Genomic DNA, 22,713 nt, shown 5'->3' with positions numbered 1-22,713 from the left:
ATAAAATGCCACCTCATGTAATTTTACAATTTCAGACGATGAAGTCTTGCAAAGTAAGCCTGTTTAATGTGCGTAGTTCATTTAAATGATTTCAAGTTTGACACAGGTGCAGCGCATAAACTTCAACTGAATGTATGAAAATTCAAACCACACAATCTCCCCAACAAACGACAATCAGTGAACTCACAATATCAACTGTTAAGTTTACAACATCCACAGTTTATATTAAAAATATAACATCTGCGCTTAGTAAGAACATTATACATCTGAAAACTTCCATACCATCACACACAAAAACTAAATCTCACGTCGAGGTCCATTTCTTAGCTCTCGACGAGTTTTAACTTATCTCAAGCGCCGAGTAATATGATCAGAAGCTCCAGAACAGCGACTAAATGGACCGTGAGGTGAAATTCTTGTCAACTTCTGTTTCCAAAGTCAAGACTGGACAATGAACCTCAACCATACTGGTGTTTGTTTGGATCTTTTAGCACGTTTAGTTATAACTTCCTGTTGATTATTGTCTGTGGTAGAACAGGGTTTTTAGACGAATGAATGAGTGGTTTCACACACACACACAGAGCATAAGTCTTGACATTTGACTTTAAAAAGAAGCTGCTAATGTCACTGTTTGTTTCTTAAATTGTGATTTTCTGACCCACCTGCAGACACATGAATGCACCACAGAGTCCATGCTATTTGCCTGCATTACTGCACAATAACTGTTAAAAATGTATATCGGTGCTTTGGGAATTTGGGGCAAACATTGAAGAGCTTTAAAGCAACTCATGTTTTGCCGTAAAGCCCGTCTTGGTCATGATGTATGTCGGAATGTTGCCAACTGTAAGCTCCAGGTCCATGCGGGGAGATTTGCAGTGTCTCGAGCAGGTTTGAACTATTATCATATAAACTGAAACTCACTTCCTGGAAGACCTGAAAAAGTAATTTGTCAGTCGAAATGTATGAGGTGGTTAAAACATACAAAAACAACAGTATGGTCTGTTTTGTCACAGGGTTTTGAAATGACTTCTGGAAGATTGCAGGCAGAAGTGAAAGGTTTGGCTGAGAACTCCTTTCATAAAGCAGCTTCTATAAATCTCTGTTTTCCTCAAAAGCTATGGCACCACTCAGTCAACTAGATATCTCAAATACACCCGTCATCGTCTGAGTTATGTGAATGGAGCACAAGGCTGAGAAATGAAACGAGGACCTCACGTTGACATTAATAAATGCTCTGTGATCAAATGCTTCAAAACAATAAATAGATCTTAAACCTGCATCTTTTACATTATAGTTGAACAGTTGAATGTCTACAGTATATTTTGACACACTCCCTCAGACATTAAACAAACAATTGTTATGAAGAGATAAAAACACAATGTGCCTCCAGCATTATTCTGATCAGCACAAACTGGCACATTTGTTTTTACAATTTCTGGTGAAAGTATTGGCCTTTAAGTGGTGACTTCAAATGCTCCCACGAGTACGATCGGTGACAGACGGACAGCCGAGCAGCCGTCTGTCTGGCAGCAGGTCAGTTAGAAAGACGGGCAGACATCCGGCCGGCCGATCGGCGCGTCAGACAGCCGGGCATGCCGGTCCGTATCAGTCAGTGCAAGTGATCAGTGCATCAGTAGTGTGTCGACATCAGGTCCACTGGTTCGGGTTTTGAGCCACAGCAAGTGGTTCTCAACCTCCTTTTAAAAAGAATCTCAAAAATATTAAATATCATAGCTGATTTGCATACAAGAGAATTTCTACATTCTTTAAATTGTCTCGCAGCTCTCCAGGTCCAGGCCTCTGGGTCGAGAACAAATACACTCAGGCAGCTGTGGCCTTCTGCTGACAGTCGGGGCAGAAATAAAGTTGCCATAAGCTGATGTATATCGGAGGATCGGTGGCAAGTTGTCCGTTTCGTGACCAGATTTCCAGGATCTTGGATATCGCTCCGGCAACAGTCAAACACAAGCCGGTGTCGCAATGCCCCGATGATTGCAGCAACACCGTCAGCGGTAAAGGCAGCCAGTCAGCCAGAAATCAGCAAGCTGGTGGTTAAAAGTAGTCAGTTTCTCAGGTGCGACTACTTTGCTCCGTTTGGTCCACATCGTCAGCTGATACAGCCACTTGTTATGTGCTTTTCATATGAAAACTCACTCACTTATAAGCACACCATCCTGTGGATATTGTTATTTATCCAGTGCAACAAGTGTCCTTTAAAAGTCAGGATGTCACTCATTAAAATGGACATAGCAACAAAATAAGGTTGTGGTTTAGCGCAGAAAAAAAAAAACTCAAGTTGCATCCTGTTGCAGAACGTCTCGACCATTTGGAAAGTGTTTATCTCAGGCGTCACATCTCTGACGTGTGAAGCTCAAGAGGCAGACAGTGTGAGTCTGATGCTGTGTGTGGGGGAGTAGGGGGGGGGGGGGGGCCCTGGTCATAACGGCTTGTCAATCACTGCGACTCCTGTAGGAGTGAGAGAATTAAAGAGTGAGAGAGACAAACAGCAGTATTTCTCTCTGTGATGTAGAAGTGTTTTGCCCGTGTTGAGCGTGCGTACCTGCATAGCTGCGTCCGTTGCTCATGTTTGTGGGAATGAGGCTCCACTTGTCTATGGCCGGGTTGTAATACTCCACAGAGGAGAGGTTACAGGAGCCGTCGTCTCCTCCGATCACATAGAGCAGCCCGTTAATGGCACAGACGCCTTGAGGAGAGAGAGAGAGAGTTGTAAACGTTTAACAACGCGGACAAAACCCATTTAACATTTTATCTATCAAGAAGCTTATGCCTGTCCTGATTTTGATAAATCTGCATAGTGGTAGATAATGTTCACAGTAAGTATTATGGTATGTGAAGGAAACTAAATAAAAACATGTACCCTTTAATCACTGAGTCTTGAAACCACAGGAACAAATACTCAATCAGTATTTTTTAACCTACTTGTAGCATTGACAGTTACTATGTGCAACAACTGGTTGGTGGGTGTTGTGTGTCTGTGGTTGTTATCTGACCTGCGTTACGTCGGCACATGTTCATGTCACAGACCAGTCTCCAGGTGTTGGTCTGTGGGTCGTACACCTCAACGCTCTTCCTCACCAGGGGGCCGTCGTGTCCTCCTGCTGCATACAGCTGACCACTCAACACTCCTACACCTGGACAAACACAATTTAATATGTATTTAGACACACGCAAGGGGGCCTTCATGTCAGTACACTGTAATGAACTGTAGTAGTTGTGATGTTTCTAGGATTTTTGCTCGTACAATTGCAGACCACCGGGTGGTGCTGTTGCTCCATACGGCAAACATTGTACCTGGTACAGACATCATTAAATGAAGAAACTGTATCTAATTTAAAATGATTCATCTCCAGTGTGTAAGCATGTGTGCATCTCTGTTGGAGAACCAAGAGTTTAAAGGTGTATAGTCTTGCTCCGCCTTGTGTGTGTGTGTGTGTGTGTGTGTGTGTGTGTGCGTACCTGCTCCACTGCGGCGTGTGCTCATGTCAGCTACGTAGCACCACTGGTCAGCAACAGGGTCGTACTCTTCCACTGTACTGAGGCACTGACGGGATGCTCCATCATAGCCTCCTACTGCATACAACTTACCTGCAGACACACACACACACGGTCATTACAATAGGTGACATCAGAATATTTTCCTTTAAAATGGCACGTGATGTAACCCCGGGCCCTCACACACTTCTCGTCTTACCGTTGATCACCCCCACTCCCACACTGCTGCGTCTGGTGTTCATAGAGGCGACATATATCCACTCGTTGGTTTTATGGTTGTGGACTTCTACTGTCGACAAACCTGAAGGAGAGCAAAGACAAACAGAAAGAAATAGCAGATCAGCAATCATCACTGATAGGTTAGAGTAAGACTGGATGTGTGTTGATCAGTCTTTAGGTGTCAACATTTTGCATCCATTTTCAGTGTGTGTGTGTGTGTGTGTACCTATACTGCCGTTGAAGCCCCCCACGGCGTACAGCAACTCCCCCAACACAGCAGCTCCCAGCGTACTGCGCCTCTCCTGCATGCTCGCCACCGCACTCCACTGGTCTCTCACTCCGTCGTACACGTCCACAGTTCTCTCCCGCAGTGAACTGTTGAACCCCCCGACTGCGTACACGCGGCTCGCCATCGTGACCACGCCTGCACACGGACACAATGAAATGTGTGAAAGGTTCGGGATAATGTTTCACCATCTAATGATGAGTCTGGTTAAGGAAGTAATCAATATCTTTGAACTGAAGCTGCTCACAGGTGGCTGTGTTTTGGTTTCTAAACATAGTGTCTGAGGTTGTTTCCGGTGGCAAGATAAGAGTTTAGCTTGTCAGGTGAAAAATACAGTCAAACTACAGTCAGAGTCACATAACGCCGCACTAAACACAAACTGACCTGCCCGGCAGCGTCTTGAAGGCATGTCCGCGACTTGGTACCATCGATCCTCCTGGAAGTCGTAACACTCCACACTGCGGATCGCCTTCGGAGCCTGTCCGCCCACCACGATCATCACCTGCACATGCACACGGTCAGTGTTTACAAACGAAAATACATTCAGCTGCTTTGTACAAGGTGAATACACATGTTTCTTGCATGTGTGATCTGTGTCGTTGAGCGCTGCTGTACGCGTGTGTTTTTGTGTACTTTTGGGATGCTGATGGGAGTTCGTGGGCGGGTCCTGTCTGTCTTGATGAGGTGCCGCTGGTCAGCTGGCAGCAGGTGATACTTCATCGCTTCTATGAGAAAATCTTTACAGGTGCTGTTGTTCTTTATCAAAGCCTCTTCCTCCACGATCTGGAAACAGGGACCACAAGTTTAACCGTTACTTACAAAACAAACGAACGGCCATCACTCACTACAGCATTTCTAGATATCCTAGGTTCTGCTAATGTGTAGTGTCACAAAACAGACGTTCTTTTACCTGCACCAGGTAGTCCCTGGTCAGCAGCGGGAGTCTGACATGCTCCATCAGTTTGGGCATGTTCTCCAGACGAGCCGGCTTATCGTACTTGATCCACGATATCATCGCCTCAAACACCTGCAAGAGAGAGATGGAGAGGAGACTCAAGCTTTGTTTGTACTCGCGTGTGGCACCGTGGCTCAAACATGGATTTTAAGACCTCTTGTTTGACCTCTGATTTAGATTTTGCTATATTTTTGCTTTTTTTTGTCTTACTTTGGCTTAGAGTAGTTCTAGACTGTTATCTCTGTACATCGCACACGTTCTATTTCTAACTTGATATTGAAACGGGAACTTCTGATCGTCCCATGGACAATATTTTAAGCACTTCTTAAGCTTTTCAGTTCTTTAAAACAGATATGTTAAGAGCGGGAGCACTGCTCCTAAATATTTAGGATGGGTTCATTTATAAACGCAGTGACTTACTCTCAAAATGCTTTTTTTGTGGTTTGCGTGTGAAAGATGTTGGTTTATTGAGGATGCAAGACCAAGACTGGTCAGAGAGGGTTTCAGACACTGTTCAACGATCTGACACGCCCGATAACTCAACTCACTCATTGAGTGAATCGCGTCGTTCTAGGTGTAGATAATCAATTCTTTCATAGTGAAATACAGTTAGTGAGTATTCGTAGTTGCTCCCAGCAGGAAGTCGGCATGAAAGAGGTGACAGACCTTTGTTCTGCATGTTTTCCTGTCCAAAATCTACGGCTTCAGACTGAACTCATTTACACACATTCACACTCGATCGTTTCCTTTGGAGCAGCTCCACTAAAGGCAGACGAGGGCCCGAGGGCCCCTCCCGCTGTACACAAAGAGACAACAACCAGGTAGTTAAGGGTAAAGTGGGCTGTTACTCGACTGCTCCGGACACTTTCTTCTCTTCCAGGGTTGAAACTCTACCGACATGCAGTATAAACTTCTTCCCCTTCAGATTTACACAGGCCTCAAACATAGACACACACGTCTAATGTAATACAACGCAGCATCGCAAAAAACTCATAATGTACTTAGAAAAAAAAAGGAACAAAACCTGAACCCACTGCTATTAAAATGAATGTAAAACATGTGGGGGTCTTAGACTTTTTGTATCGATCCACCCAGGAATGAATCACAGCAGATAATTCAGCGTTGACTGATAGCAGCAGCCAGTGTGACAGTGACGAGTGTGACAGTGTGACTCCCTCTGAGTCTCCGTCACTCTGACTGCTGCTGACAGCACGACGACACACAGATGCTCCCCGAGACGCGTCTGCTTTAGTGGAGAACAGCAGACGGACATAACGTCCTCTGGAACACTGCTGCTGATGAGGACGCATGTCTTTAGTACAGCCACAGATCCTCAGCTCCCACTATACCTAAAGTCTCCTAATCTCATCCCTTTCCTGATAGTCTTTATCTCTTGTTTTGTGTTCCTTAAGAAACATCTTTTCACCAACAAGGAAATTATCAGTAGAAGTGTGTGTGCGTGTGTGTGAGAGAGAGTGTGTGTGTGCATGCATCGGGCTCTCTGACCTTCTCCTCTGTGGAAACAGTCAGTTTGTCGCTGGAGATGAGGCTGCACACCTGCTGCAGAGAAAGGCCCAGGAACTCTTCTCCCTGCACCACGTCAGAGAAATGCTGCTCTGAGAGACAAAACACACACTAAATATTTTAGTTAATGAGCTCTGTGACAAACGAGTACGACGCCTAACTGCGGTAAATGCTCATGTTCTTTGCCTTGGTGTGATTTGCAACATCTGAAACTCAGTTACGTAAAAGCACCACACACACACACACACACACACTAACACACCCACACACACACACTAACACACACAGGGGCAAAGATGACTGGTGATTTGTATGTGTGAACATTCAGAAGCTTACCAGCGTATGCGTGGGACTGGTCCAGAAGCTGTGTGCATGTGTGCAGATCAGCGAAGGCTCTGATGCCCAGACAGTTGGTGGGGTGAAGCTGAGACTGCAGGAACTCACAACACACCTGACGAACATCCATCAGCTGCAGGAGGCTGGCCGCCGGCAGCAGAACCTGCAGAGAAGACAACTTTAAAATTATTGGTGAAGGAACCGACTTGGGCAGCCATGTTCTGTGTCATTTCACGGATTCAAACATGACAAATGTGTTTTAAATGAACAGGTAAAAAGCTCAATTATTCACCACCCACAGCAAAACATTTACGGACATCTGGGAGCTGGAAGTCAGTTAGCTAACGGATATCTAATCTCTCGACTCGGTGCTTCAACAGTGTTGCTGCTGGTCAGTTAGCTTATTCATTAATTAAACACTCAAGCAACCTGCAAAGCAGTTACCAATCAGTCCAGCAAGCCAACCATCAACCTCTGTACGTACCACTGTAGAAATATGTCTATTCAGCAAGCAGAACAGTACGGCGTTCATGTTACAACGTAATAGGCCTGGAATGGGAGCGTGTAAGTACAGTATTTGATGTCTGCTAGTGTGTCAGGCAGGCAGGGTGCTGTTGGAAGCATGATGCTACAGCACAAAGACTCCCTCTGCTACATCACCACACACATACACTTAAGTAGGTCAGTGAGACAGTCCCCGTCTGCCTCTCCACCTCTCTTGTCTGCACACTCACCCGTCCTCCTGAGTGTGCATTGTTACTGTCTCCTCTGCTGTCTGTGCACAGCTGCCCTGAAGCCTTGTGTCGTCTCAAAGGGAGCACCAGACCCACTGACACTGTGCTAACGGCAGCTGTGACAGCCGAGCCACACAAACACAGCACTGAGGGCAGCGCAAACGAGTTGTACTGTACAGTGAAAACACACCGTTCAAGAATCTTTGACTGAATATGAGCCAATAGTCAAAACACACCCGTCACACGTCGTAGAGCGAGCCAATCAGGCGAGCACGCCGCTAACAGTGGGAGGATTTCCTGCCTCTCTCCACGCACACTTCCTGTGCTAATAATCAGAGGAAGTTTCCTGCCTGCAGCTTGATCCTGCTGCATTTATTCAACCCGGCGCCACAGTTACCGAGAGTTAATGCCACAGAGACAAACAAGGCCTCAACCCACAGCTTTCAGAGCAAAGCACAGCTCACAAGCATTACCAGCTCTCCTCAGGCAGGACCAGTTCAGTCTGACATCTAACGGACAAACCAAAAGAGTTTGAGCGATCGGTTTCCTTTATGATAAGCAAAAACTCTTGTGTGTTTGAAATCATTAAAAAGTAAATAAAATGTTTTTATTAATCAACGTTCTGGTTGTTTCTCTCCACTTTATTGTGTGAAACATTTTATGTAATTAATGTGTTTTGAAAAGTGCTCTAAGAAACACTGAGAAAGTAAAGGATAGAAACGTTCAATCTTATTTCATTTGTTTTCTTTCATCTAAAAGTACGCTCACTGACAACCACTAGACATTAGACCAAAAGCCTAAAGTGAATGTGTTCAGTGAACAGTATAACAAAAAAAAAGGGGTTAAAAACTGCTATAACCACCGTCTCCACTGCACACAGAATGTTAAAATCTCTCAGTTAACAGCAGCTTGTTGCTCTGACTTTTGTTCAAAACAAAAGGACTGCCCACAGGAAAAGGTCAAGACAGCAGCGACAAGACACGTTTCCTTCTCCACAACAAGGAAGCTTAATAATTGTGATTAACGCTGTGCGCGCAAATCTTTTTGCCGGCAGCAGCGACTCTACTTAATTATCCAAACTGTCAAAAATGAGCTCCGCTTTTGTTTTGAAACAATCCCCCCCTTGCAGCTAAATGTTTAAAGTGAACCCTGTAACAGAGGAGAGGAAAAGCTGAGAGGTACACAACTCACAACAACGAGAAGACGTCGCTAATTCTCTACGCTGTGACATCAACAGTTTTAAAGCAAAACCAGAGCTGGAATTCAGGTAAAAGCCAACATCACAGATGTAAAAAGAAAAAAAAAACATCTGGTGAAAACAGGAAGACACTTTCACTCCCTTCCTCCTTCCTCCCCCTCTTCACGAACACTCTCTAACGCCGTGTTCCCCCCTCCATGGTACAGCTCTGTATGTGGTTTCTTTTGGACTGATGCACCACTTTCACTCAAAAGGAAACACAAAAATAACCATTCTAATGAACTGGACTGGACTTCACGGCAGCTTAACACACTCTCTCTCACCTGGACGTTGTCCTCTGTGACGTCTATCTCAGCCGTGTAGATGTAGTCGACCAGCTTCCTCAGCGTCTGTCCGTCCACCTCTCTGATCTCCACCTGATGGGCTTTGCTCTCACTCATATCCCCTACAAAACACACGCACAGTTAAGCACACACTCACAAGGAAACAGTAGCGAGTGTCTGTGTGTATGTGTGTGTACCTGTGAACATGGCACAGAAGTAGGGGCTACAGGACGCCAGGACCACCCTGTGAGCCGGCACTTCAACGCTCCCCGCCACCAGCTGGACGTCACACAGCATCTTTTTACTGAAGACCGAGGAGAAAGAGAGCGAGAGGAGAAAGAAGTGTTTATTATAACCGTGTATAGGAGGCAGGAAAAGCATCTTTAAAGCCAAGTATTGACAGGAGGGCTGCCTTCCAGAAAATGTGCCAATTAAGGTGTTCATTTCCAGGGTTGTACTTAAAGATGACTCTTGTAGTATTACATGTTTTTCCTGCCTCACAAAAGGTGACTACAGTCTCTTCATTCACAAAAGGCCTTCATTCTTTGACACCGTCGGCAACACACCTCCGCAGCTCGTTCATCAGCTGGAAAGCCTTCCTCATGTGCGTCTGGTTGAAGGTGTGCATCCCTCCATTCACCGTGTCCTCCTCCGAGTCCGTGTTGCAGGCTGGACGTGGCGAGGCCGGTGTGGCCACCACACTGGTGAGACATATAGACGTTTACCCTAACAGTTACACGGGCTACCTTCTGGTTCAACCTCTAGGGTTGGGAGGAGAAGACGACGGGACAGGGGGACACAACGCTGAATATTGTGTCCCTTTTTGTTGCAATAGTGTAGCAATGAACGCCTTAATCTGGCAGGTAAGAACACAGGAATAGACACAAAAAGAAAGGAAAGATGAAGTGTTATCTATTAACGGTGTCTCGGCTGAAATCCCAGAAAACATACTATATCACGACTACATTGTTATGAGAGCTGCACCATGTAAATATGCTGGATCTGTATTGGTACCAGCGGTTTTTATTGCCTCACAGCACTTTACATAAAAATGACTTGAATGAAATAACACAACATCTACCTGTTATATAAGACGTATAATGAGATTCTTTCCAGATGGCCCACCTCTAGATCCTAACGCATGACGGGTTCCTGACGTCCTCACTGCACTAAATAACCATTCAAGCACGCCTGTTGGACTGAGGATGACCCACATCCTTCAATCAAAAGACATCACGCAAAGAACAAAAGACAACAATGTGTCCGTCTGTCTGACCGCACTACCCTGTCTGTGTTTGTCAGACATTGATAATCTAATCCTAATATGGTTTCATTTTAGGCTACATCACTTCCTGATACAGCCGGTCACTATAGTGTTAGCTCAAAATGTTACACAGGAGTGATCCATGGATGAATGCACGCACATTTAATAAAGCGTGCGGGATTGAGAGAAAATAACTTTGTATGTGTCACAAAGATGACAGGAGGGACACTGATGTTTTTGGACAGCTGTGATTTTATGACTGGGGTAAATTTATTGATGGTTTGAGTCTTTTCATGGGATTTGTTGACCTTCTTCTTTAAGACTTCACGAAGGAATGAGGAAAAACATTTCCTGTTTCACACAGCTGCTGTTGTTATCAAGCCATGTGGGATCCTAACAAGAGAGAACTCTTTTTAAAGAAACATGTGGATGAGGTTTTAAACTCAGGTGTCCTGCACTTACCTGAGAGCAGGTGACCAGGTAGAAAACCCCTCAACCAGAGCTGATCTCACGCTACATCTACTTTGTTACATGTGTCACTTTGTCAGTGAGACAAGTGTTGTAACGTTACTGTGTGTTACCTTTGAAGTCTTTAGTCTGCACACAACACAATAACGATGAGCCACATGAGGATTAATATGTTAATTCACAACAGCAAAAGTCCTGAAACTAACCCGTGTAAAATCGTAATTCTGAATGTTAAAAACTGACTGAAAAAAAAGTTAGAAAGAAAATACAGTTTGTTTTGAATCTGTTGAGCTTCAAGTTGTCAGGCTGGCTAGCTCTTAGCATCATCTTAGCTTCTCATTTAACTTCACTGCTAACATAAGCTTCCGTTAACTGACACACCGACCACTTGAATCAAAGTGAAAACACATTTTAGGAGCCAGTCCACCACCAGTTCACTGTCTATAAAGCAACGTTTACATGTCTCTATGTTAACTTGGGAGTTTTGGGTTAGCAACGTAGCTAGCATCAGAAGCTAGCTAGTCAACAAGGCTAGCTGGAGGATTGCTCTTTGTGATGTCTGTGTGTTTGTATGTATGAGCCGACTGATCATGTGCTGTAAAATGTTATCCAACAGATGTAGAAGCAGCGTGATTCACAGATTTACACAATAATCCCTAAACCGCTGAGCCAACTCACCCCAACGACACACCGTCCATCCTCACGGACACAACAGCAGGCATGAGCGCTCTGCAGCTGCACGAAGATCGTGTGTTACTGAGACCAATCACTCCGCACAAAAACAAACAAATATACTGTATATACACATGCAGTGTGAAATATGAAATATGTACAGTACAAAATATATAAACATGAAGTGTGTACAGTGACAAATATATACACATGCAGTGTGTACAGTAAAAAATATATGAACATGAAGTGTGTACAGTAAAAAATATATGAAAATGAAGTGTGTACCGTGACAAATATATACACATGCAGTGTGTACAGTAAAAATATATATAAACATGAAGTGTGTACAGTAGTATTCTGGTATGACTGGCTCTGTGCACAAAAAAAACCTAATTTAAATATTTTTTTTTTGATAATTATCTTAAATGGTCTAAAACACAAAACATCTGTGCACTATACATACACTGTGCAATACAACAAATATTCTGTCTGTGTATATTTTAGTTATTGTGGATTTTTTACTTATTTAATATTCTTTACTGTTTTATTACTTATTTACTTATTTAGAATACTTGTTTTGATCTTGTCTTGTCTTTTTGCACTGTCCACTATGCTGCTGTAATCCTGTAAATTCCCCCGCTGCGGGACTAATAAAGGATTATCTAATTTTATCTTGTTTTATCTTATCTTATCTTATCTTATTGAATGTTCCAGGCTATAATTTGTTTCAGTGTTCAATTTAAAAACAAATCGAAGACTCATACAGGTAGAAATAACACATTGGTACATCTCTTTAACAAGATATAAAATGCATGCACATTAGACACACGTTTAGTCGTGTTTTAGTCAGTAATTGAATCCAAGTGACCAAAAAAAAAATAAAGTATATATATGGCATTCATATTTGACTAAAATTAGACTTATTTCTAGTTCTAAATTAAATAGGGCTGCTAACTAATGATTATTTTAATTTGCAATTAATTGTCTGATTATTTTACAGATTCATCTTTTGATAATTTTGTCTAAAAAATTTATGAAAATCCTGAAATATTACTTTCCTGAATTGCTAAAGCCCAAAATGTTGTCTTCATATGTCCTGAGTTGTTTTTCCCTACCAACATAAAATATTTACATTAATTTAATACAGTAAATCCTCACAACATATCCACCACTATAATATGTATTTCTTTGCATTATTAATAGAAACACTTGACTTGTATATAGACATTGTATTAGTGTTGCATATATATATATATATATATATATATATATGAATAATATTTTTTTCACATATACAACAATAGTCCTGTCTATACCTTTATTTGTCTAACTTTGTTCTTGTTCTTAGCTGTTTTGTCTTTCTATGTAAACACAAACAGTTATAACATTCCTTTATTTGCACACATTCCTGAATGTTTGGCCTTTTTGATGAATGACTTGATTGATAAATTATCAATATAATCGTCTTTTCATTTTCTGTCAATTGATTCATTGTGTCAACAAAAAACATGACCACCAGGGAAGTCCTCGCAGGTTCATTCTGGAACAGCAACCGTACACTGGTCTCAATCACATCAACAGGGTTTGATGCTGCAATGAAGAATGAAAGATTAAAATGCAAATGTTTTATGTATTTGATGGTTTGTTCTGGGCATTTTCTCCTTTGTTAGTTAGACAGTTCCAGAAGGTGGATCAGTTCTCAGATCTTCACTCCGGTTTCCTCTGAATTAATCAATTAATTGTTTATAAAATACTTAACAGTTAACAGCACTCTGTGTTTTCATGTCAACAGCTTCCCTGATAAGCCACATTCAGTTTTTATTCACCGCATATCTGGAACAAACTCAACGTGAGGTCTGTGTCGCCAACTCTTCTTCTTTTGTGATATATTTGTATTGACATTGATTCAATGCAGACACAGTTACTGATAGATTAACTGAAATTCCTCTATTCCACCTCATCTCAGCTCTTTTAAATCAAGGCTCCTGATATGTTTCATGTTAGCATATTTATCTTCCATTTGTTTCAAAAATCTTTTATATTTCTCTTTTAGAGCATGTTGTCATATTACCTTGTATTTATAGTGCACAGCACTTTTAATGTATTTATTGAAAGGTGCTAAAAGGAAATTAACTGGCTTTGCCTTGAAGAAATCAGACATACAATCTGGGAGAATGATCACATTCAGTCTTTGGTCTGATTTAAAAAGTTAAACAAAGTCTTGCTCCAAAGCCACGTTTTCGTACCCAGAAATAGTGGCAGAGTAAGACCTCCATTTCTCTCTCTACCACTTGTCGCTGCATTAATCTATATTTATACATTAAATCTAACCAATCATGGTCTGCAGTTAAGACATCCCAGCTATATCAAATCTATTAGATGAGATTTGGAAGATGCCCAGAAAGAATTGTGAACAAAATGAGGCTCAGTTTTGTGACCATCTGACTGCACGTGAGCTAGTTTCTGAAAGTAAACTCGCCCCGATTACCCGAAAAACTAGTCAAGGTGAAACTGAAAACTACAATGTGTTTACCCCTTAATTAAACCACTTCACAAAAGGCAACATAGCATTCAAGGATATATCATTAAATAAGAAAAATATTTTATTTTGAAAAACATACAAATCAGTATATGTATCACTGCACCCACGTGGGCAATGGTGAATATATTCCGATTACAATCCTCAATGGCGAGTATTTGCTTATTTTCTAAAAGGTTAACATTTGTTTTGTTCTAAAAGAAAACGGCTTTCAGAGGAACAACTCTGCTAAAAACTACCGCTTCTGGTACACACTGGTGAATCCTTGCCGGTATAAAATGGCCGATGAAACGAGGATTGCATGCATTGACATGCGTACATTCACAGGCAATACTCCCTCCTGGTGGTGGCTTTATGAACCATCTTCACAAGCTTAGAAAAAGGCTAAAGACTATCAAATGAGGATAAAAATGCATCGAACGCTTTGCTGATTTGCTAACACATCTACTGAAATGTAACCCCAACACGATTTGAATCAAGACTGCGAGATCTGATAGAGTTTCAAAACATTAAAAACTTTAATAAAAGCAGAATCAAACATAAGGGTGAACTGAACACATGGATTTCAAAAACAGTTTAATCTAAACAAAAAGCCTGTAATGGGACGGGTGGGGAAAAAATGTAAATTTACAGATAACAAAAAACAGTCCCGTGACATCTCCCCCCCCCACCCACCCCCCCAAAAAAACACGTTGTCACGATTTGTATTTTAGGATCCCAGAGTCCCATGCTTCCCACCAACATCACTTAAAACCCTGAGTTCATGATGCAAAAATAACAGACAACATCTGGCTGGTTTGCAAGACAAAAACAAACTCAATTTGAGAAGCAGTGACTGAAATTTGATTACTGTTTTACAAATGGTTTCAAAGAAAGTACCCCCCCTCCCCTTTTCCTCCTCCCATCCCAACATAACAAAAGTACAATTCAACAATTCCCAATTCTTAGTAGTAAAGTCCATAATGTGTGGAATAAGAGGACAGATGGGATCCAGGACAGTCTCATTCATTCCGTGTGGGTGATGGGCACTGCAACAAAGACCCCTCACCCGGGCATGTGTGTTATATGCATGTGTGTGGTGTGTGTGTGTGTGTGTAAATTCAAGTTCGCTGTAAATCAGAATTTACCCCCATGATCACTGCAATGGCTCTAATAGCCACCGCTGAATCCTCCTCCTCCTCCACCACCACCACCTCCCCGGCCACCGTAGCCTCCTCCACCACCGCCTCTGTTGTACGGAGCCCCGCTCCTGTAGGAATAGTTGCCCGTCTTCACTGCACCATAACTGGAGTTCTGCTGTCCGTAGCCATCCCCAAAGTCACCACCATTACTGTAGCCACCCCCCATCTGGTTGTCGTATCCTCCCTCCTCGTAGCCTCCGTATCCACCGTATCCTCCGCCGCCGCCACCGTTGTAACCCCCGCCATAGCCGTAGCCGCCACCATCTCCGTAGCCACTCCCGCCGTAGCCGCCACCGCCTCCGTAGCCACCACCTCTACCGCCGCCATAGCTCTGCATGCCCCGGCCCCGACCTCTCCCGCGGCCACCGGTGGACATCTCCTGCTTGGTGAGAGCCTTCTTCACCTCCACCTTGTTCCCGCTGATGGTGTGGTACTTGGTGAGCACCGCCTTGGTGGCGGAGTCGTTATCCTCGAAGAAGACAAAGCCGAAGCCTCGCTTCCTGCCGGTCTGCTTGTCGGAGATGATCTCGGCCTTCTCCACCACGCCGAACTGGGAGAAGTACTCGGTGAGGTGGTCCGCCTCAATGTGGTCCTTCACGCCGCCGACGAAAATCTTCTTAACGTTGGCGAGAATATCCGGATTATTAGCGTCTTCTCGCGCTATGGCCCTTTTCAACTCCACGTCGTGGCCTTCGACGACATGTGGGTTAGCCGCCATTGCTGCGTCGGCCTCCTGCGGAGTCGAGTAGGTGATAAAGCCGAAACAGCGGGACCGGCCGAGCTGCTGGTTCATGACCACCACGCAGTCGTTGAGCGTGCCGAACTGCTCGAAATACTTGCGTACGCCATCTTCCGTGGTCTCCACGTTCAGTCCGCCGACGAACAGCTTACAAAGTTTGGTAGACATGATTGAATCTCGTCAGTTGGATGGTATGCCGATGCCCGTCCGTCTTCTTCTTCAATGAGCAACGTCAGGGGCGGGCCGTTTGACAAATATTGCCGTTTCGTAAGACGTAGTCGTCGCTGATTGGTCATCTTGAAAAAATCACCGCTCTCATTGGCTCGCATGAGCTTCGTGCTGCTGCCGCCTTCAAGGGGTGTCGGAAATCTAAGATTTCATTGTCTGAGGAGAAAGGGAAGCGTGATTTTAAACCTTTGCGGTCGTTTGTTATACTAGTACAATACAAAGCACACAAATAAGCTATTTCCAGATGAATTACCTTATTCTTGTATCATTAGTACTGTACAAACACGAAACACAGTATTGATGATGCATACTTAACTAAAACAGCCATCCCGCTTCCATCATGGTTAACTCCCCTATGTTCTTTAAATACACCGTCATTTTACTATATAATAAAAATGATAATTTCTGACCCATTGTACCCATTAAAAATGCAAGTTGAAGGGTATTCAAACATAATTTATAATACATACAGGCTGGTGTGTCACCGACAGTGGCATAATCTAACATTTTATATTATATATATGATATTGTTTCATTTACATGCCGACAAAGGCTGAAAAAGGACATTTTCCAGTGCAAATGTTAACATAATGTTCTCGAGCTATTTATGTATTGCTTCAGAAAAGAGAAAAGTGGTCACACAAGGCTTTTGCACTTTCGCAATACTATATACTTTACAAAATCAAAATTCTTCTTACTATTTTTAATATTACATGTGCTGCTCAGTGGCTGTCCCTTTAAATAGTGAAATGCAGTTAAATTATTTTGATCATATCAGCTCTGAGATTACTTTGACACATCAACTCAATCCAAATTGTATAGTCAAATATCACAAATCACACTAACAGCATACAACATGCTCTATCCTTAGACCTTTGGTTGAGATTAGTCCAAACTCTTAAACCCCCTTTTAAGGAACAAATGGAAGATAAGTAAAGAGCACCGGAGGGCTTCAACGTTAATGTAACGTCCTCTTAATAATTCAGTAGTTTAGTCACACTGGTCTTCACATGAATAGAAAATGAAGCATCAACACACTGAGTGAACGGCATTTCAAATATATATAAATAGTGCTGACCCACTTCAGCCTCAAAGGGCTTAGTGTACGGTTTAGTTAAGCTGAAGTCAGTCTTTTTACAGGAAGTGAAATTTGTCTCAGACCCCTCCCCCCCATGCTGCTGGAAAAAACCATGCAGGGCTTCTCCAATGAAGATTAATGCATGTTGCAACACGCCCTTGTTGAGACAGTACTAGCTGCCACTAGTTGTTTCTGCAGCTTTTCTTTTTTTTTTTTACATACTTGTTTCCAGGGAAAGCTGCAGTATCACTTTTGGGAAAACTTATTAAACTCTTAACCAGATCGTTTGTTCTTGTCATTTGTTTTAAATTCAATGCTGCAAGGGCTCCTTATCGTTGTGTCCGACTCCCAAGTCAAATTCTACAAACTTAAAAAGGTTCTCTGGAGTTTCAGACAGGTTATCAAACACTGTTTCTTTTAAGTGGGGGTCAGTTTCGTTTGAGATACCGTCTCCTGCTAATGGTTTCAGACGATTCCACTGACCTACAGGTGAGCCAACAAAAGGTAAGCTGGTAAACATTGATATAAACAATGCAGGATTTTAAAAGCACGTTAACATTTGTTAGACCTCAATCATACACACAATGCCGATTGGTGACTTAACAATACAGGGAAACTGCACATGGCTCATTTTAAACTAAATACTTGTGCGCATATATATATATATATATATATATATATATATATATATATATATATGGGGAAAAGCCATGTAATTGAGGCTGTAAATGGGAGACACCCATCATAAAAGAGTTTTATAAATCCCTTACTTGTCTTACCACAGGCCAGCCAAAACTGTCACTTATAACCAAACACTTTAAGGATTGAATTGCACATATACGGTACTCCAAAGTCCTGAAACACTCCGACCAGAAGAACTTTGGTTGGATGAAACAAGTTGACCGCCAACTTGAGATCTTTGGCGTACCACCTCCACAAACCTCATCCGTATAATCGGTGTGACCATCAGCTCACAACCTCATCCTGATGGGAATCATCAGCGGAGACATGCAACCAAACTATCCTCAATGTAAAGAAGTAACATAACGAGTCTCTTGGTGTATAAAAATATATAATTTATTGTAGATTCATAAAAAGCACGGCCAACATAACAGCGGTTTCCTTTTCCTATGGGATGATCAGAAATCGTCAAGCACCATTATCCTAAAAAGAGGTAAGAGAACAAAAGTACAATTTACACTCCGGTCGCCAACGTCAAGAATCACGTACATCGTATTTCTGTTACATAAAATATCAACTTGTCTCTTGAATAGTCGCAGTACATCAGACAGGACCAATTTTACAAAACTGAGGGATTACTTCTGTGATTTACTTTGTATTACGGTTCTGTTATGAAATATCCTTCCAGCCAAGATGTAAAATACACTTTAAAAAGTCTCACTGCAGAGGTTCTGTTCTTACAGTCTTGGCACCACTGCTACATTGAGGAAGCAGCTGTATCATTTGTTCATCAAGAGTCTGTTGAGATCTCGTCTGGTTAGTTCAGCTCAATAAATAAAACACAAAAATGTTTCTTTATCTGCGTGGCCATGATTTAGACCATAAGTAGACTATTTATCCGCAGGGGGAAATTTGTAGGCCAGCAGGCAAAACCTCACAGTAAGCCAGATTAATGGTCTGCCATTGTCTTCTGAATTTTTAACTGGAAAAAAAAGGCACCTCTTCCTAAAAGGTGAGTAATCAGACAATAAAACAGTATTTTACCTTTTTTTTTTAAACGTGAGGCGTAAATCTTGTATTTCACAGGACCTGTTCAACGCAAATGCACATTAAAAGGATATAAATACTTTATATGATGTAAACGGTCATGTTACCTCAACTTCTGACCAACTTACAGGTTTTCTGCAACACCTCATGTAATGTAAGCTGGCTCCTTACGGCAAAACATCCATTAAGCCAACAGAACTTATGAAAATGTTAAGTTGGCTACTAGAAATTGTTTCACAATTGTTTTCATTGGTGGAGCTAATGCAGTCCAACCTGAGGTTTACATGCAGTATCTTGCACATCAGGGCCTTTACTTCCTGATTGAGTTACTGAACAGAAACACGTGGGGCCGTGTGAACACGTGACTTTATATCACTGTTCTAGTCTTGTAACGAGTCCTCAACGCAGGCACGTGTTCCTGGCTCCGGGCTCTTGTAATATTGGATTTGTGGGGCCACATGCTCAATGTCCTTCACATTTTATTAACCCGTACTACAGAAGGAGGAAAGAATACCTCTAAATATCTGTGACGTTGCCAAAAAAAACGTGTATTTATGCATTTTCAGCCATTTATATTTACCTCCGCTAATTCATTAGGCATTCCTAATATTGAAAAATACAACCATTTTATAAAAATACATTTTGAAACCCACAGTGCCCAGAAGTGCAAATTGTTCTTAAAACAAATCAAATAAAAGATCAAATAATGAAAACAGAAGACTTTTAATCATATAAAGTTATTAATGTTTAATACAGAATATCTTAAACCTAAAACCACGCATTTAAAATAATCCTTCATATCAATCACTCGAAGTGTCGTCACAGGTCCGTCATAATAGTCAGTGCTGGTCATCTATTGCACTGGGGCACTGTGTGATCAAAACTCAAGCTTTTCAGAATAAAACCCATCAAATAAAACCCTTTTCAGAATAAAAGCGTGAGAATCTTTCAAATGCATTTAAAAAAAAAAAAAAAAAAACACTGGGGACAATCCTTTGTGAAAACTTGGGACTTCACCTGAGGGGGAGAAGGCACAGCCGCTCTCCGGTACCCCCGGCGGCGTGGAGACACACCCCAGCGTTTTTTTTCCGGGGGTGGGGTGATGTCCTCGTGCCCAGGTTACCGTAGCAACCTGGAGAAGATGGGGGAGAGAAGCAAGAGTGAGAAACTGAACAGAGAAACGTTTTTATTGGAAGAGACACCAATTTACTCGTTCCATTGTTTCATTTACTGGTGGAACAACATTTTGGGTCCCCTTCCACCCACTTAAAAGTTCACATAAAAGTCCAAATCAAGTAACCCCTCCCCCCAGTTTGTTTTTTTATATTTTAAGATTAGCTATTTAAAGACGCATTGAGCTATGATTATAGTGTCAGTTACGTTTTAAAGATTAAACGGCACACCTGTGCACCAAGATATTCCATACATTGTTGACCAACACAGAGTGAAGACAGGTTGATTTACATACCTAGTTTGCTGGATGTGGATATCCTAAAGAGATATTTCAGACTCCTATCACAATCGACCCCAGGTAATCAACAGGGTCCTGATGTAGCCTACAAACAAACTGCTACGGCTATTATGGCTGGGAAAGCATACTGGAATACGAGTAAGAACACCTAATAGGAAGTAGGAATAATCAAAGATAAATATGTCCACATATAAATATGTATTCAAAGGAACAATATGTAAAGAAATATTAGCAAACCACATAAGTTTAAAAACAAATTCAAACCCTACAAAGCCTACATGCAATGGCTGTGGGTAGACTACAAGGATTATCACCCACCTGAGTGTAAGGGGATAAACTGTGGGATGCCTTGTAACTTATAAAACCTGTGGACGAACTTGAGGAAGCCTGGGTTAAATAAGTAAAGTAAACTAAGCTAAGTGGTATAACGTTTTATTTAAAATGAACATACATAAGCATACCAAAAAGTGTTTTGTTAACAGTAGGTTGTGTTCTCCAGACATGAAAGTATACAATATACATTAGATATTGCTACAGGTAAATGAGAAATGAACAATATACTGAAACTATTCACTATGAGTGAGGAAGAGGAGGAGAGGAAACAAGGAAACTGGATCCTGCAGTATCACGTTCCCGCCTTTGTGACCCCCAAGTAAGATACAAGTTGTTTATCAGTATAACAAAGCTATGAAATCCATTACCACAAAAAACATGCTTTCTCATCCTCATACATTGAAAATCACACTAAGTTTACTCCAGAAAACAAAACAAAAAACGAACCTTTAATTGCTTAAAATGCAAATATTAGGATAAATCAGCAACAATCCTACATCGAAATTTGCAAAAAGAAACAACGTGTGAACGCAAATAAAAAATATTCATAACTCTAAACGACAGCTAACACGCGTATGCGTGGGTATAACGTTACATAATAAAAAAAAGGGATCACTGTGTTTTTATTCTTCATTTTTTTAAATGTGTCCTAGTTGAACGGCAAACTTCTGCTCGTTATTATCAGGTTTTTTCTGGGAAGTGACCTTCCTACCTGTTTGGGTTTTTGAGGTCTGGTGATTAGGGGGTTGTCTCTGTGTCCGTAATCTCTGCCCGTTAGATTAGATTTTTGGCGTCCAAATCCTGGCTGGAGGGGCAAATTTGTGTTGATTTGACCTGTTAGTAGCCACCGCCGCCGCCGCCATAGCCACCGCCGCCGCCACGTGGGTAACCTCCGCCGCCACCCCCGCCACCTCTGTTGTAGGGAGCAGCGCTCCTCTGGCCGCCGAAGGGAGGCCCTTTCATGGGGCCATAACCAGAAGAATGCTGGCCATAGCCGCTGCCAAACTCATTGTAGCCGTTTCCACCTCCGTAGCCACTGCTCTGGTCTGCGTAACCACCGCCATATGGCGCTCCGTAGCCCCCGTATCCGCCACCGCCGCCTCCACCACCGTTGTAGCCTCCGCCATTTCCGTAGTTGTAGCCTCCGCTGTACTCCCTGCCGTAGCCATTTTGATTTCCCCTCATGCCCCTACCGCCCCGACTGCCTCTCGGCGACATGCCGGTTCTGCCGGCCGCCTGCATCTCCTGCTTGGTGAGGGCTTTCTTCACTTCGACCTTGTGTCCGTTGACCGTGTGGAACTTCACCACGACGGCTTTGTCTGCCGCGTCGTGGTCGGTGAAGTAAACAAAGCCGAAGCCTCGCTTCTTTCCGGTCTCCTTCTCCGAGATGACTTCGGCCTTCTCGATTTCGCCGTACTGTGAGAAGTACTCGCTCAGATGCTCCTCTTCGATGTCATCCTTCAGGCCGCCGACGAAGATCTTCTTCACCTTGGCGAGGGCCTCGGGCTTGTTTGCGTCTTCTCGCGCCACTGCCCGCTTCACCTCGACCGCGTTGCCGTCGACGGTGTGAGGCCTAGCCGCCATTGCTGCGTCAGCCTCCTCCGGCGAGGAGTAGGTCACGAAGCCGAAACAGCGGGACCGCTGCAGCTGCTTGTTCACGACGACGACGCAGTCGGTGAGGGAACCGTACTGCTCGAAGTGCTTCCGCAGGCCATCGTCGTCGGTGTCCACGTTTAGACCGCCGACGAAAAGTTTGCAAAGCTGGTCAGTCATTGTTGAAATAACTAGGATTAATTCAGAAGATGTGTTGAGCTCAAAATGGTGGAGGCGGATGAACGCAGATGTATTTATACCAACGCGTTGTGACGTCAGACACGAGCTTGATAAAATGCAACACCTCTTCCGGTCCGCTACTCGTTCTATT

General features: G+C 42.8%; 3 protein-coding genes across 5 annotated transcripts; all 3 read right to left on the bottom strand.

Moving 5' to 3' along the window:
• Positions 1 to 198: 198 nt before the first annotated feature.
• Positions 199 to 11,540, bottom strand: klhl3 (kelch-like family member 3). Its single transcript, XM_079168050.1, has 15 exons — positions 11,499 to 11,540; positions 9,655 to 9,789; positions 9,286 to 9,392; positions 9,089 to 9,210; positions 6,834 to 6,996; positions 6,480 to 6,589; positions 4,929 to 5,045; positions 4,652 to 4,801; positions 4,403 to 4,520; positions 3,959 to 4,156; positions 3,713 to 3,814; positions 3,478 to 3,606; positions 3,012 to 3,152; positions 2,561 to 2,704; positions 199 to 2,466 (listed from the first exon to the last, which is right to left on the bottom strand). Exons 1-15 carry the CDS (start codon positions 11,516 to 11,518, stop codon positions 2,438 to 2,440), a joined length of 1,785 nt encoding a protein of 594 aa, XP_079024176.1. The 5' UTR covers positions 11,519 to 11,540; the 3' UTR covers positions 199 to 2,437.
• A 2,616-nt stretch (positions 11,541 to 14,156) lies between these two features.
• LOC306702370 (heterogeneous nuclear ribonucleoprotein A0-like) lies at positions 14,157 to 20,103 on the bottom strand. Its single transcript, XM_079167962.1, has 2 exons — positions 20,003 to 20,103; positions 14,157 to 16,335 (listed from the first exon to the last, which is right to left on the bottom strand). The coding sequence occupies exon 2, from the start codon at positions 16,117 to 16,119 to the stop codon at positions 15,181 to 15,183; it is 939 nt and encodes a 312-aa protein (XP_079024088.1). The 5' UTR covers positions 16,120 to 16,335; positions 20,003 to 20,103; the 3' UTR covers positions 14,157 to 15,180.
• On the bottom strand, positions 18,313 to 22,596 carry LOC306702371 (heterogeneous nuclear ribonucleoprotein A0-like). Of its 3 annotated transcripts, none has more exons than XR_013767265.1 (3): positions 21,502 to 22,596; positions 20,003 to 20,117; positions 18,313 to 18,421 (listed from the first exon to the last, which is right to left on the bottom strand). XR_013767265.1 is itself a non-coding variant. In XM_079167963.1 (1 exon), the coding sequence occupies exon 1, from the start codon at positions 22,560 to 22,562 to the stop codon at positions 21,627 to 21,629; it is 936 nt and encodes a 311-aa protein (XP_079024089.1). In that variant the 5' UTR covers positions 22,563 to 22,596; the 3' UTR covers positions 20,873 to 21,626. The 3 variants fall into 3 exon arrangements, 1 of the variants encoding a protein (XP_079024089.1); XR_013767266.1 differs by having other exon boundaries at positions 18,316 to 19,027; XM_079167963.1 differs by lacking the exons at positions 18,313 to 18,421; positions 20,003 to 20,117 and having other exon boundaries at positions 20,873 to 22,596.
• Positions 22,597 to 22,713: the final 117 nt, after the last annotated feature.

This window comes from Pholis gunnellus, assembly GCF_910591455.1.
Source record: "Pholis gunnellus genome assembly, chromosome: 10".
NCBI lineage: Eukaryota > Metazoa > Chordata > Actinopteri > Perciformes > Pholidae > Pholis > Pholis gunnellus.
Note: the sequence above shows the minus strand (reverse complement) of the source record. Positions and strands in the feature narration are given on the sequence as shown.

What these genes read in the sequence shown, in the direction of transcription:
- klhl3 (XM_079168050.1), bottom strand. Translation starts at nt 11,518, where the DNA reads ATGGACGGTGTGTCGTTGGG. An exon ending in CTGTTTCCACAGAGGAGAAG is followed by an intron (nt 5,046 to 6,479) that starts GTCAGAGAGCCC and finishes TCTCTCTTGCAG; the next exon opens with GTGTTTGAGGCGATGATATC. An exon ending in CTCCCATCAGCATCCCAAAA is followed by an intron (nt 4,521 to 4,651) that starts GTACACAAAAAC and finishes GTGCATGTGCAG; the next exon opens with GTGATGATCGTGGTGGGCGG.
- LOC306702370 (XM_079167962.1), bottom strand. Translation starts at nt 16,119, where the DNA reads ATGTCTACCAAACTTTGTAAGCTGTTCGTCGGCGGACTGAACGTGGAG.
- LOC306702371 (XM_079167963.1), bottom strand. Translation starts at nt 22,562, where the DNA reads ATGACTGACCAGCTTTGCAAACTTTTCGTCGGCGGTCTAAACGTGGAC.